This window comes from Suillus subalutaceus (assembly GCF_016647625.1).
Source record: "Suillus subalutaceus strain FC151 chromosome Unknown DFJ58scaffold_20, whole genome shotgun sequence".
NCBI classification, from domain to species: Eukaryota; Fungi; Basidiomycota; class Agaricomycetes; order Boletales; family Suillaceae; genus Suillus; species Suillus subalutaceus.
Genome location: NW_024540269.1, coordinates 9,422 through 24,225, shown reverse-complemented (window position 1 = coordinate 24,225; position 14,804 = coordinate 9,422). Strand labels below are relative to the sequence as shown.

The 14,804-nt window shown below is 44.9% G+C and overlaps 3 protein-coding genes across 3 annotated transcripts; 2 read left to right on the top strand and 1 right to left on the bottom strand.

Moving 5' to 3' along the window:
• Positions 1-692: 692 nt before the first annotated feature.
• Positions 693-1,128, top strand: DFJ58DRAFT_655490 (uncharacterized protein; the record flags this gene model as incomplete). Its single annotated transcript, XM_041381852.1, has 2 exons — positions 693-802; positions 870-1,128. The coding sequence occupies 2 exons, from the start codon at positions 693-695 to the stop codon at positions 1,126-1,128; spliced, it is 369 nt and encodes a 122-aa protein (XP_041247242.1).
• Positions 1,129-1,621: 493 nt separating this feature from the next.
• Positions 1,622-1,987, bottom strand: DFJ58DRAFT_655494 (uncharacterized protein; the record flags this gene model as incomplete). Its single annotated transcript, XM_041381853.1, has 1 exon — positions 1,622-1,987. One exon carries the CDS (start codon positions 1,985-1,987, stop codon positions 1,622-1,624), a length of 366 nt encoding a protein of 121 aa, XP_041247241.1.
• An 11,654-nt stretch (positions 1,988-13,641) lies between these two features.
• Positions 13,642-14,562, top strand: DFJ58DRAFT_724474 (uncharacterized protein; the record flags this gene model as incomplete). The annotated part of the gene is made up of 5 exons (XM_041385111.1): positions 13,642-13,647; positions 13,706-13,829; positions 13,890-13,915; positions 13,969-14,126; positions 14,190-14,562. 5 exons carry the CDS (start codon positions 13,642-13,644, stop codon positions 14,560-14,562), a joined length of 687 nt encoding a protein of 228 aa, XP_041247240.1.
• Positions 14,563-14,804: the final 242 nt, after the last annotated feature.

Here is a 14,804-nt window from a genome sequence, read left to right as displayed (position 1 = left end):
CGGTCAAGACCCGACAAAGTTACGAGACCCACAAGAAAAAGCTGCAAATTAATGGGATATCTTATATCTTAGCTTTTATGTAGATCAAATAATAATCAATTGACAAGGCAAGACCAGCTATATACTCGTCTATACTAGGGCTACAGTTAGCATTGAGACACCTAAGCCTTATAAGTTATAACAACTTTTTTTTTTGACATTTCATATTTGACTCACTTGTGGGGTGGAGTTTGGTAAAATGCTCATATCTCACTCAAATCTTAACCGTTTAATACAAATAAAGCACCGTTGGAATTGCAGGAGTGAGTAGTACACTGCCACCGGACCGGTCTCGGTTGTAACCGGTTTAAAACCGGTTGTAGGACCGCAAAAGACCGAAAATACCGGTCTTTATCAGTCCAGTCCGGTCTTTTGATATCGTGGGAATAAAAAGACCGGTCTGGTCCGGTTGCCTCCCAAATATGGTAAAAAGACTGGAACAGACCGGACTTTAAATCACTACTGTCACTTGGACCTGTAAGACAACCAAAGAGACAACCAAAGAGTCCATCACACTGTCCACATCAACGCCTGCCAAAAAACCAGTATCCATTCTCCCTTCGACCACCACTCGTTTGCATCGCCCGAGCTATCGACCTTCTACTGCCACACCATCCCACCCTCAGCCTCAGGCTTCGCAAACAGCCACCCAGATGCCCTGCCAAGTCACAGCAGTTCCAAAGCCTAGCGAAATCTGTCCTCCACGAGCTGGTGAGACACCTGAGGGATTCTGGGCAATAACAATTGGCCAGGAAGTTGGTGTGTTCCTATTGCTGGTAAGTGCCCAGGTACCTGTTGGCTTGTTGGCTAATTGTTGATGTTGTCGTTAGGGCCGACGTTGCTGAACGAACAAATTTTGTTAGTGGTAATGTTCAGAAACGTTACCCGTCATTTCAGCAAGCACTGACTGCATATACGGTCAAATATGACAAAGGCAGGGTTCGGGCAGTTCCACTGCCAGGTGGCCCTTTCTGGCCATCCTCCAACCATCCTTCACCTACATCATCTGTGGGCTCATTTGTGAGCTCAGACTCGTATGACCTGTGGTCGCAGGTTGAGGACTTGACAGAGACCATGAGCCAACTTTAAATAGGATTATCTAGTTTTGATTGCAAGCCGTAGCATGTAGTAGACTGAATAAATGCTTTCTACCTTACTCCTGCTGTGATAAGGTGACTGTGTTGTGTAGCACCCAGATGATCACTGTGTATTGTCTGATTGCAGTACTAGCTAGTAGTGTCAGGGTGACATCCAATTTCGTGCAGTTGAACAACCATTTGAATCACCGCCGTAGTTGTAAATGTTCTACAACACTCATAACACTTTCTTTCAGCTTCGGCTCGTGTATGTATGTCAAGTTCTTACCATTGAAGCACCCTGCTTGTTCAAAATGTCATAATAGGGCATTATTCACAATGCCAGACATCCAAAGATACATGTTCGCTATCTGTTCACTATCCGTTCACTATCCTTTCTATACATTTGCTATACGTTTGCTATACGTTCAATGTCTGTAGGCTATAGGTTCATGGCACATTTGCATTTGCTCAGGCACTCAAAGGGCTTGTACATTAATGAAAAACTAGTTACATATATCTAGTTTGACCTCGAAGAATTTTACCTCTGAAATGATGGAAACCAGTAAGTCATACAGTAAGATGCTATCATACTTAAGGCACTCCCTGCAATATGGGCAGTGTGTGTACATGATGTCCCGAATACTTTCCAGTAGAGTCCTCCCATCTGTAGCCCATTGTGCAACTTCATCAAGGAATATAGCGGTGGCCCATTCTCCCTTTGCATGTGAGCATGCAAGTTCAGTATCGAATACCTCATTCCACGTAGTATTTTCTGACCCCCAGTCCTTCTGCCATTTTCCAACAAGAATTTCGAGTGTTTGCAGTGTTGGAGTATGACCATGACAGGCACATGGCAGATCATTGTCCATGCTGAGCACACTGTCATCATGATCAAACTGACCGTAGCTGTTGTCTGATTGGGGTGATCCGATGGCAGCAACATCTTGATCAAGCGAGTTGTCCAAGTAATTGCCCTACTGATGGTGTACATTCAATGACAGTGGATGTGTGAGGTTGCTCTTCGGCAAGTTTTTTCTTCTTCCTGTAGATCCATTGAGAGAATGTCATCCATGACATAAATGAGTTCCTACCTTGCCCTATTGCTAAAAGAAATGTAAGCGCAAACAGTACAGTTGCATGGGATGGACTCACAAAGCTACTCAAGCATGAGCTTTGGCATTTTGGGCTTCTCGAACTCTGTGCGGTGTGGAAAGCAAAATTTTCAGCAAGTCAAACAGATTGACATACCCTGGCTTGGAAAGCCAATATTGTGTAGCTGTGTGCTGCCTGGATGAGCTGCACGATCTCCCCTGAATCAGATGTCCCTTTGAATACATAAATTAGATGGGAAGATTCAAATGTGAAGGATCATGCTTACCATAGTCTTTGGGGAAAGGAATGAAAGACAACCTGTCGTGAGACATCGATAGCTGGCGATGATCAAAATACATTCTAATATCATTGATATAATATGTTCTGACAGAGGTACACTTAAGCGCTTGTTGGCAGTTGCACTGGCAGTGGAAGTTTAATGATCATCATGCTTACTCATCTGAGTTGTTGGTCCAAGTTTGAGCAGCCCTAGTACCGATACAGAGTTTGAGCAGCCCCAGTACCAATACAGAAATGCAGCCATGGTGAAGAGGATACTGGCATCCAGATGTGGGTATCACAACCTGGCAGGCACATATAAGAAAAGTGCTCAGCCAGTATAAGTGAGTCTCAGCTCTGCCTAGCTGCTATACTCGCAGAATGCAAGAATGTTCGACCCCAAAGGGGAAGCAAGGAAAGCAAGGATCCATAGAATGATGCTGATCAACCCTGGTGAATGGTGGTGAAAGCGCGAGAAATGCGCTGAAGGCGCGTGTGGGAAAGCAAAGTGCGAAAGTGTGCAAAGTGCGGGAAAGTAGTGCAAGCGGTGCACAAGTGTAGAAGATGGATACTGAGACTGATAAGAGGAAAAGAACGGATCTAGACGGATATTGATAGTGCCACTAGCTATAGACTGATGCTAGGGCCTCAAGACAATGAAGGATACATGCATTGCATGGTACTAACTGCCAAGTACATGGTGGTAGAAGATACTGAGTGGTAGGAAGCTAAGCTGGAAAAGTGGGGTGTAAAATGAACATGAGAGTATGTAAGTTCTACCTAAGCGCTCTCCCAGGGCTTGGAGCCGAATAGGGAGCGCTCTAAGTATGTAAATGAGGTAAAGTGATGTAAAGTAAGGGTCCATGACGAAATAGGAAGTGTAATATGCCAAATATGGTCAGATAATGAAAGGGACATACCGAGGGACTGGTCGGACAATGGATGGATGCTCCGAGATGATGCGTGATGCAGTGCGCTTAAGTGCGAGAAAGCGCGCACGTGGGAATACTGCATGTTGTGCGAGAAAGTAGTGTGCCTATGGCGTGTTTCACAGGAAGTGGTGTGCTCCATGGTGGAAGTCATAGTGGATGATGGTGCGAGTTGTGCCATGTGTTACAGTCAAGTACGCCCCTATTCATTTTCCTTTTCTGACTTTGTATTACGTCATGATCGCTTCTCTTATCGCCAGTTGTATTACGTCATGATCGCTTCTCTTATTACCAGTTGTATTACACCACGATCGCTATCATGCCGTCGCTAGGTGATCTATTCTTGTTATCTCTGACTCACTCTTATCTCTGACTCGCTCTTATCTCTGACTCGCTCTTATCTCTGACTCGCTCTTATCTCTGACTCGCTCTTATCTCTGACTCATTCTGACTCTGTTGTACCGGCCCTAAAGCAGTTACCTTTCACTATATAAACTCGCTTTGTACTATGTAGTTCTTTACTTTAATCTTACTAGGTTTTACCTGGAACTTCCTTCACTTAAGACCTCCAATTTTAAGTCATCAGAAACTCGATTCAAGCCAAGGACACTCTCCTTGTCTTGTCTTAGTGAAACATTGAACTTCGGTATATGCCGAAGCCTTGAACCGACCTTGGCCGATTACTCTTACTGAGTAGCCATACATCAGAACCATCCTAGTTCGTAACAAAAGATTAAAGTCTTCCACGAATACATCGCCATCACGCGCTGTAGCTCAGAAAGAACAAACCCTGGTCATCACGACAGATAGAACCCCAGGTCCCTAGAAGCTGAAACAAGCTGACGTCATTAACACCAATTTTTGGCGCTTTGAACTTAGGTGCTGTACCACCCCTACCACCTTTGAACCCCCCAATGTCTTCCTCGAAACCTGTTGAAATCAAGATCGGATCTCCCCCAGTCTTTGACGGGGATAGAGATAAATCCGAAGGATTTTTGATGTTGTGCATGTCTTATCTCGACATCAATGAGAAGATCTATGTTGACGACAAACAGAAAATTATTTTTGTAACTTCCTTCATGAATGAAGGAAACACGCGCTACTGGAAGGAAGACTTCCTCAGACAAGCGCAAGATCCCAACAACAAGACTACTGTAGGCCTCATCAAAGGATACGGTACATGGGCCGAATTCCTCGCCGACTTCAAGAGCGCGTTTAAACCGCTTGATCCCTCGGGAACCGCATTAGCCAAGCTTCGCAGTCTGAAACAAGGAACCGAACTCCAAGATTATATCTTGGAATTCTTGATGCTCACACGAAGGGCAGGAATTCAAGGTGATGTTGCGAAGAAGCAATTCTTCTTAGATGGATTACATCCAGGGCTGCTCGCTTGCCTCTATGGCACGGGCGATGTCTCTGACGACTTCAAAGTCATCCTTACCACCTGCATCAATCTTGACAACTCACGCTTTCATCTGAACGCTATCAGAGCACGTCACCAACCACAGAAGAAGAAGAACTTCGAATCTAACCGATACGTACCATCTAAGGATCCCAACGCCATGGTAATTGATCGGCTTTCTGAAGAAGAACGCGCTGAGCATTTCTGGACCAGAAAATGTTTCACCTGTCACAAGACCGGACATCTTTTCAAGAACTGTCCTGAAAAGAAGAAAGGGAAAACCCCGATACGCCGCAAAGAAGTATAAAGCAGTGAAGAAGAAGAAGAAGAAGAAGAAGCGGAAGTCTGTCGTCTCAATGAGGATTTTTGATATGGGAGACTGGATCAACGTCAGTATCTCTCGATGTACCCATAAGACTTGTATGAAAAGTTGGTGAACGAAAAGAACTTCGGGTTCCCCTTTCCCTAATTTTGAAAACACGTCTGAAAACCGTTGAAACCACCGCAGTTGTCGATTCCGGAGCAGCCGGAACTTTTATCTCAGCAGACTTCATCAAGAAGCACAAGATCTGAACCCACACCCTCAGTAAACCCTTTAGGGTTACTACCGCCGATGGAAGCTACTCCAAAAGCGGAGCTATACGCTGATACTGTGTCCTTACTATCAAAATCGATGAACGAACCATGATTGGAAAGTTCAACGTGACACGCCTCAGTAGAAGGGACCAAATCCTCCTTGGAATTCCCTGGCTACGGGCTATGAACCCGGTTATTGACTGGGCAGCCGAAACCCTCGTCCTCTCTCGAACAGAGAAGAGTAATCAAGTTGAAGAAGAAGTCGACAAAGAAAGGAAGAAGAACGACCTTCCACTTCTATTTCGACAAGAACCCATCGATCGAACCTGGAAACAATCCAAACTTAGGAAAACACCAGTTATCGAAACCCCTATCGTTTATCCGAAAGCAACCATCGAAGAAGTTATCGACGAAGAAGCATCACCCGTTCTTCCCATTCCCGATCTACTCCCCATCCCTGATGACGACGATGAAACCTTTGATACTAAGGAAGATGTCTGGACACAAGAGAACTTTGCCGCACCAGTGTGAGAAGTCTCTATGTATGATCTGGATGATGACGAATTCCTAGTAGAATATTCCTCTGATGCATCTGAACTCCGGGTAATTTCGAACACTACTATGGACATACCCTTGACTTCTGATGGGACCAGCCACTCGGAACAGAAACCCACGGTTAAACCCCTGCCACGGCCCACGGAATACGCGAAAGTTAGTAACAAAGCTCAGCAGTTTGCTCTAGCTGTGGGCTTAGAACAGAAGAAGAAAACTTTCGAAGAACTTGTACCATCCTATCTACACGATTTCACCGACATCTTCACCAAAGATGGTCGTAACCAACTACCCCCTGAACGACCCAGTATTGACCACCGTATTGAAATGAAGCCCGGATTCATTCCCAATACGTCGAAAATCTATCCTCTCTCCGTCACTGAACGAACCGCTGTCAAAGCATTCATTGATGAAACGTGAAGAAAGGTTTTATTTTGGAATTTAAATCGCCACAAGCCAGCGAATTCTTCTTTGTGGGAAAGAAAAGCGGAGATCTCCGACCCTGTCAAGATTATCGGTACATCAATGATTGGATGGTCAAGAATGCTTATCCATTGCCGCTTCCCCTATCCCTCGTTGCACGGCTACACGGAGCAAAGTATTTTACCAAGATGGATGTTCGATCCGGTTATAACAACATCCGTATTCACCCTGATGACAGGTGGAAGGCCGCATTCACTACCGAATTTGGACTCTATGAGCCGAATGTCATGTTCTTTGGACTTTGCAACTCCCCAGCCACGTTCCAAGCCTACATGAACCGCACGTTCCAACAGGAGATTAATGAAGGATGGCTGGTAATCTATATGGACGATATCCTCATCTTTCAGATAACCTTGATGAACACCATGCCCATACTCGTTGCATTTTGACAAAGATTCACGAAGAACGACTCTTTTTGAAACCGGAAAAATGTACCTTTGATGCGCAGGAGGTCGAATATCTTGATATGATTATTCGCCCAGGATGTGTCGCCATGGATGCTGCCAAGACCGATGGAATTCGCGATTGGCCAACCCCATCCACTGTTGAAGAAACTAGATCGTTCCTTGGATTCTGTAACTTCTACCGAAACTTTATCCCTCATTATTCCGATATCGCACAACCCCTTATCAATCTGACAAAAAAAGACAACGTCTTCCTTTGGTCCACACCATGTCAAGAAGCATTTACAACACTCAAGGAGTGTTTCCTGAAACAACCTGTCCTCCGTAACCCTGATCCATCTCGACAATTTGCAGTAGCCACCGATGCATCCCTTGTTGCAACTGGTGCTGTCTTACTACAAACCAATGAAAACGGCGTATATCATCCATGCGGATATCTATCCCAATCTCTGAACCCGGCAGAACGTAATTATCAAATCTTCGATCGCGAACTCCTCGCCGTTATACGAGCACTCCAAGAATGGTGCCATTACCTTGAAGGAAACCCACATCCCGTCATCATATTCACCAATCATAAGAACCTCCTCTATTTCTGAACAGCACAGAAGTTGACCCGTCGTCAAGCAAGATGGCAACTTCTTCTCTCTTGTTATGATATCGAACTCCATCACGTACCAGGGACCAAACTCGCCGCACCAGATGCCTTATCTTGACGACCTGATCATGCGCCAGATACCGTCGATAATGAAGATATGACACTCCTCCTCGATTCCATGTTTATCCGCCTTCTCGATCAAGAACTCATGACCACTCTTGCAAATCCTGATCCTGATGACACCGACCCCATATTCCAGGCCGCCTCTGATGCTTTGAATGGCCTTTGTCTCCCTCCTATGAAATCGGATCTCTCTGACTGGACGATTAAGGATGACGTCTTATTCTATAAGGATCGTGCCTACGTCCGACCGGCTGGGCGCCATTCTATTTTAGAACGAACCCATGATCACGCCACAGCAGGTCATCCCGGTTGCTTTAAAACCGAAGAACTGGTTTAACGCGACTTTTGGTGGCCGTCAATGGGAACTTATATCCGAAAATACGTTGAGGGTTGCGCCCTTTGTCAGCAAATGAAATCCGATACTCATCCTACCACCCCCCCCGCTCGTCCCCATCCCCTCCTCAGTATCTACCCCTTTTGCCCAGGTATCCATCAACCTCATCACTGATTTGCCACCTTGCAATGGTTTTGATTCTATCATGGTTGTGGTAGACCATGGTCTTACGAAGGGGGTAATTCTCATTCCTTGTATGAAAACCATCACCTCAGAAGGCGTAGCAAAGAAGTCTTTCAAATACGTCTACCGCCGCTTCGGACTCCATGAGAAGGTGATCTCAGATCGAGGACCACAATTCATATCCAAATTCTCTAAAGCCCTTGCAAAGCTTTTGAAATACGACATCACCGCTTCCACTGCCTATCATCCACAAATGGACAGTCAAACCGAACGTTTGAATCAAGAACTAGAAACCTATCTCCGAATCTATTGCCGCAATAACCCAGAAGAATGGGTTGAAGACATCCCCATGTCCAAATTTGTCCATAACCACCGAAAACACGACTCTCGCAACGCATCCCCATTCTTCCTTATGATGGGATACGAGCCACGGGCTCTCCCTCATGTACTCCCAGATTCTACTGTACCAGCCGCAGAAGAACGGCTCCGCCTCCTTCAGAAGATACGCGAAGAAGCTATTTCTTGTCATAACCTGGCAATGCAACGAATGGCTGCACGATCATATGGGAAGAAATACCAACCATGGAAAGTTGGAGATAAGGTTTGGTTATCGGGGAAGAATCTTATCACGCAGTTACCATCACGAAAACTCGCCCCGAAACAATACGGACCCTTTACCGTGAAAGCCGTACTCTCCCCTATCACATTCACACTCCAACTCCCAGAACAATGGAAGGTTCACCCCACGTTCCATGCTTCCGAGCTATCATCCTATCACGAAACCAAAATCCACGGTCCTAATTTCCCTGATCCTCCACCTGATATCATCGATAACGAAGAAGAATACGAAGTCGAAGCAATCTTATCGCATAAAGGCACGGGTAAATGTAGACGCTATCTCGTATCCTGGAAAGGATACTCTTCCGCCAGTAACGAATGGATTCCCACAGAGAACCTCGGCAACGCTTCCACAATCCTCGCTGCTTATAAGAAAGCTCACCAGTTATAAGAATCTGAACAAAGAAATGTCCTTCTCAGAACTTCACACTCTTCAAATCTGCCTCCTGCAACTCCAAACTCTCGTCAAAACCCTTGATAACATGTCCGCAGGTCTCGCCACTTCCCCATCCACGACATCCGTCACGTTGACCAAAACTATTGAATCCCCAAACTATTTCACCATCCTTGACGATATCAAAACCAATACGCTATTTGAATCCGCCCTCCTTTCTGAACAATACGCTATCGATATAGACCACCTCCTTGCTGAACAAGGGGCCCTCTCTAGCACGCTCCTCATTAATATCATTCGCGCCGCCAATCTTGTCAAACGGAACGCAGGACTTATTAATGACCAACGTCTTGAAACCATTTTCCGTCATCTTCATATTCGCATTTGCAACACTGCAATACGTCTTATGCCTACCTCTACCAAAGAAGTTGTTAGAGAGGCAATCCATATCGTCACTGAATGAATTGCAACAAACCCAATCGCTAGACCACCCTCCCCACATGTCGCAATTCCCATTCCACCTCCGGTTGAGATACCAACTCCTGTTGAGCATACATCTAATATTATCACTCCTCCTACTGTACCGGACATATCGACTGATACTACGTCTGCCCCGGCGGCAACGACTCCCCGTATACGCCCTACCCGTCGACGACCCTCCAAGCGAGAGATCTCCATCTCCCCTACTTCTCGCAACCGCACTTTACGTTCCAAGACACCATCCCTGCCTCCACAATCATCCTCCGTCACCATCGTAAAGACCGAACCCCATGATAACTTTATGTGTCGCAACTGTAACCTTGTCAGTCATCGTCACAAGAACTGCCCCACATATTTCTGCCGCATATGTCGTAATCTCGCACCAGGACACCTTTCCGTCTTTTGCAAAGACCTTAAAGGAGAAAAGCCTATTCCGCTAGTATGGACGGACGAAGGCTTCTATGAGGCCCTCTCTAGATGGGAGGCTGATAAAGACGCTGCTATGGAACAAATCTCGATCGAAGAAGACGAGAGACTGTTCGTTCAATGTGCTGGAGATCATGACAACGATGACGCTTACGATAATTTTGATTGTTGAAATCGGTGATTTCAACGATAGTAACGGGGTAATGTTACAGTCAAGTACGCCCCTATTCATTTTCCTTTTCTTACTTTGTATTACGTCATGATCGCTTCTCTTATCGCCAGTTGTATTACACCACAATCGCTATCATGCCGTCGCTAGGTGATCTATTCTTGTTATCTCTGACTCGCTCTTATCTCTGACTCGCTCTTATCTCTGACTCGCTCTTATCTCTGACTCATTCTGACTCTGTTGTACCGGCCCTAAAGCAGTTACCTTTCACTATATAAACTCGCTTTGTACTATGTAGTTCTTTACTTTAATCTTACTAGGTTTTACCTGGAACTTCCTTCACTTAAGACCTCCAATTTTAAGTCATCAGAAACTCGATTCAAGCCAAGGACACTCTCCTTGTCTTGTCTTAGTGAAACATTGAACTTTGGTATACGCTGAAGCCTTGAACCGACCTTGGCCGATTACTCTTACTGAGTAGCCATACATCAGAACCATCCTAGTTCGTAACACCATGAAGGCCAGTTGTCAGAATTTGTAATATGAGCCCATAACAGCCTGCAGAAATGCGAGTCTCTACACCGACTCTATCACTTCCTGGACCCATTGTTGGAATTTAAACTCTGCAGGAACTCAGATGAGTCTCCAACTAATTATGGTCAGTGCTCATATCTGTTGTCTATATTTTATCGCAATCAATTGTGTATTGGCGCTCCTGGAGGTCGCGGGGGGAAAGTAGCATTCACCGGGATGGATATATCAGAAGGTGTGTGATGGGTTTGTGCCTCCAGAGTCACATTGACCTGGCTTGTGATGTTTCTGCAGATACTTCAACATGATGGTGGGCATACTAACCAGTACCGCAAATGACCTGGAGTCATACATTTCGATCATGAGTTTTGTCGACAAGACAGGATCGAGCCTGGGTGCTCAGTCCTACTAAACCACAAGAACCAGGCGGTAGTTGACGTGCTGGAGGACGATACTGATCCTCTAGTTAGTGTCATGAAGTTAGACAAGGCTCTCAAGGAAAAGGTAGTCTTCCTCTTATTATCAGAGTTATATTGTGACATTTCTCTTCATTAACTCAGGAATCCACCGAACTCCCGCTAACACATCATACTGGTATGCCTCGATCATTGCACTGCCTTCGCTAATAAGCTAATATATTTTTTAAACAAAATGTCATGAAATGATAGGACACATTACCATCTGTTACACACCAAATTTTGAAGTTGTGTCTGCACCTGCACTTTTCTACTTACAACTCCCAGTATGAGTTACCTCTATGAAGCCGATGATTTCGATGCCAATGGTGATTTCATCTCAACCACAGATTGGCTGGATTTGCTTCCTGGGGGTGAAGGTACGCCACCTAACCCATCGGATGATGGTTCTTTTCCAGTCAGCAATGCTGGCAGTAGACAGTTTCCCTCATTTGATAAGGTCAACTGGGATGACCCAAACCTGTACATGATGCCGCTTACCAAGGATGAACTTTTAGCTCTTACTTACGATGTAACAGCCTTGAATGTGCAAACCAACATCCCAACCTATCCAGAGCTCCCCCCTGCTCATACACCATCACCTCAGCCTTCCAGTCCAGAGCTCTAGCTGTCTTAATAACCGAGGGTCTTATATAAATACGTGTAAGAATGTAATGACACCACAATTACACTTGATAAGACTTCTTGCCAGTCCTCGATTAACACGGTCTACGACTTTTCTCTTTTGTGGTAGATAACATGTGAGTTCTTGGGAGGCTCGCTAAACCAATCAGTTAGATTAACTTAGCCAGAGCTTTATTATCTCTGATTGAAACTATGGGATTGTCTAGGATATACCGTCTAGACACTTGAATTGGTTTCCTGAATATACAATAAACTGTTGAGAAGCTGGTCTCAAATGTGACTATGTTGACCAAAGCTCGTGTTGGTCAATATACAAATACCTGGTGAGAACACTGGTCTCACAAATAACAACAAATGACAAATAGAAAACAATGACAAATAACAACAATGACCAAAGCTCGTGTTGGTCAATATACAAATACCTGGTGAGAACGCTGGTCTCACAAATAACAATGATGACCAAAGCTCATGTTGGTTAGTAAACACTACGTGGTGAGAACGCTGGTCTCACAAAACTGGGTTTCTATCGCGAGAAACTTACATAATCTCAAGGGAAACACTTTCCCTGCACTTGTCTGGACAGAACTTACGAAGGAAATGGGCTTTGTAAGCAACAATCTGTTCAGGGTGAAGCTTCTTAGGTGAGAGTTCAATTGGTTCAAGTGGGAGATTCTTGAATGCAACAAGTGGGAGATCTATTTTTTTGGGGGAGAATGGGCTCTCCTTATATACATTTTGTGTGGGAATATTATGTAAGTAAAAAGGTGATGTAATGACTTCAGAATGTGAGAAGAATATCCCAAAAACTGGAGCAGAATGTTCTAGCAGGTGCAAAAGAACATTCCAGAATATTCATGGTGGGATAATGACATTATTCTGAGTCATTCTGAGTCATTATGAGTCATTGGAATGTTCTAGCAAATTCCATGGAACATTCTGGAATTGATGACATCATTATGACATCATACCCTGTAGGTACAATTTTATGAAGCATCTGATTAGTCAGAGCATCCTAATAGAAAAGTAAAGTAAAGAAACACTAGAGAAAACAACTCAGAAATAATGGAACAAATAATAGTACACAATACGCGGGCTTTTTAGATAGGTTTTTGTTAGGCTTTGAACTTTTCTCTATGGGTTTCTCTAGCCAAAGTGAATAAGCCAAAGGAAAGGCAATACCTTAACCTTCAATTTGCTTCTCACATCAACTAGGTCATTATGTGATTCCCATCTCACATATGACTTTTCTTCAAAACATGGTGGATTCATGAATCACTGAGGGAAAACTGAAACTATTGGACCAAGGTTTGATACCAAGGTATGGGTTGACTAGTCTGAGGACTAAGCTAACAGACTTTGTCTTTTAGGGGGATACCTAGTAGTCATGTCCATGCATGATTCCCAAATCATGCAGGACACCGCCTGCTTGTACACCGTCTCCTCAGCACTTTGTAACCTCAAGCCATGATGAAGGCTCACCGGGTAACACTGAAGCAGAGGTGCCTGGACGCCAGTAGGGAGTCACTCCGTGAAGCAAACACGTCCTCCTGGGCAGCATGGAACCCATCGCAAGCCATTATCCACCCTTGAACTGCTACCACCTCGACTAATGGATGCTCAAAAGGCATCTTGAAAAATCAAGAGGGACCAGAAGATCAAGAGAACGAAGCACTTACATGACGCTGTCGCTGAATACCTGGATGGACAGAAGATGAAGATCGAAGCACTGTCACGGGCGCACTACATTACTCCCAAACAAATCAATGACATCACCAGTAATCAGATGCGTTATTGCACCTCACGCAAGAGTCAATTGATCCATGCACTTGTTCATGCCAAGGCAAAAGAGATGAATGTGGGTAAGTCAAATGATTTTTCTACTCAATGCTATCACAAAGCTTACCTTGCGCCAACTAGATCGACCCACAGGCTCTTGATACTCAATGGCCGAACTCCACTGAGATGGTTATGACTGACCCCGAAACTAAGAATCTGACAAAGAAACAGAAGGAAGCCTACATTGCAGCTCTTGAGGAGCATCGTGAAAGAAAAGTCGTTAGTGTTTGGGCAAACAATCAGGCAGCTGCATGAGATGTTGTAGCCACGACGGATAGGATAGTAAAAGAGGTAAGTCTGAATCTTGATGGGAATCAACTGAACTTGATTTTTTTCCCTTGAAGCTAGATGATCTGCAAGTTCGGACTGGTGTCTATGGAACACTATTCGTCGTACGCGGTCACATCAACAACACCATTCAAAGCGCGATGCACAGCATGAATAATTTGGAAGATTTTTGGGAGGATGTGTACGAGCATCCCATGGCTGACTTTCTCAGGCAGTATGAACAATCGGCATGCACCCAAAATCAAAATTGATATTCTATTATGTAATGAGGTATGAGCGGAGGAATAGAATTAGGTCTTTGTGCAAGCGTCGGGAGCAGTACGAACCTTTTGTCTTCGTACTGCGACACTGCATCTTCCCGTCTCAACGATATCGTCTCGTTCCTCCTTTCTTTTCCTCCGTTCATCAACTTCATCAATAGTTTCATCTCACAAGTACCTTTCTGTCAAGAGCTCAGCACCCTATTCCAGCAAACACATTCTGAATTCCCCCGGAATACCATGGATTGCATTGAAGCAGACCCAGCTCTAGAAGCACAACCAAACTTTGAGTCAGCAGCATATCATGGTTGGCTCAATGCCCTAATGGATGGTGGCGCTACCAGAGAAGAGGCTCTAGTGCAGATGGCAGAAGGTTGGGGTCTCAAGTGACACGAGCGTATTGAGGCATGGCAGCAACAGAAGGAAGATGAAGCCCACAAGTTACAGGAGCGCAGGGAATGAGACAGAGCTGAGAAGGAAGCTGAAGAGCAGGAAGAGCGCTGAGGCGATCTCAACCTGGCTGGGCTGATATGAAATATCTAAAAATGCTCAACCAGTATAAGTGAGTCTTGGCTCTGCCTAGCTGCTATACTCGCAGAATGCAAGAACGTTCGACCCTAAAGGGGACTGCT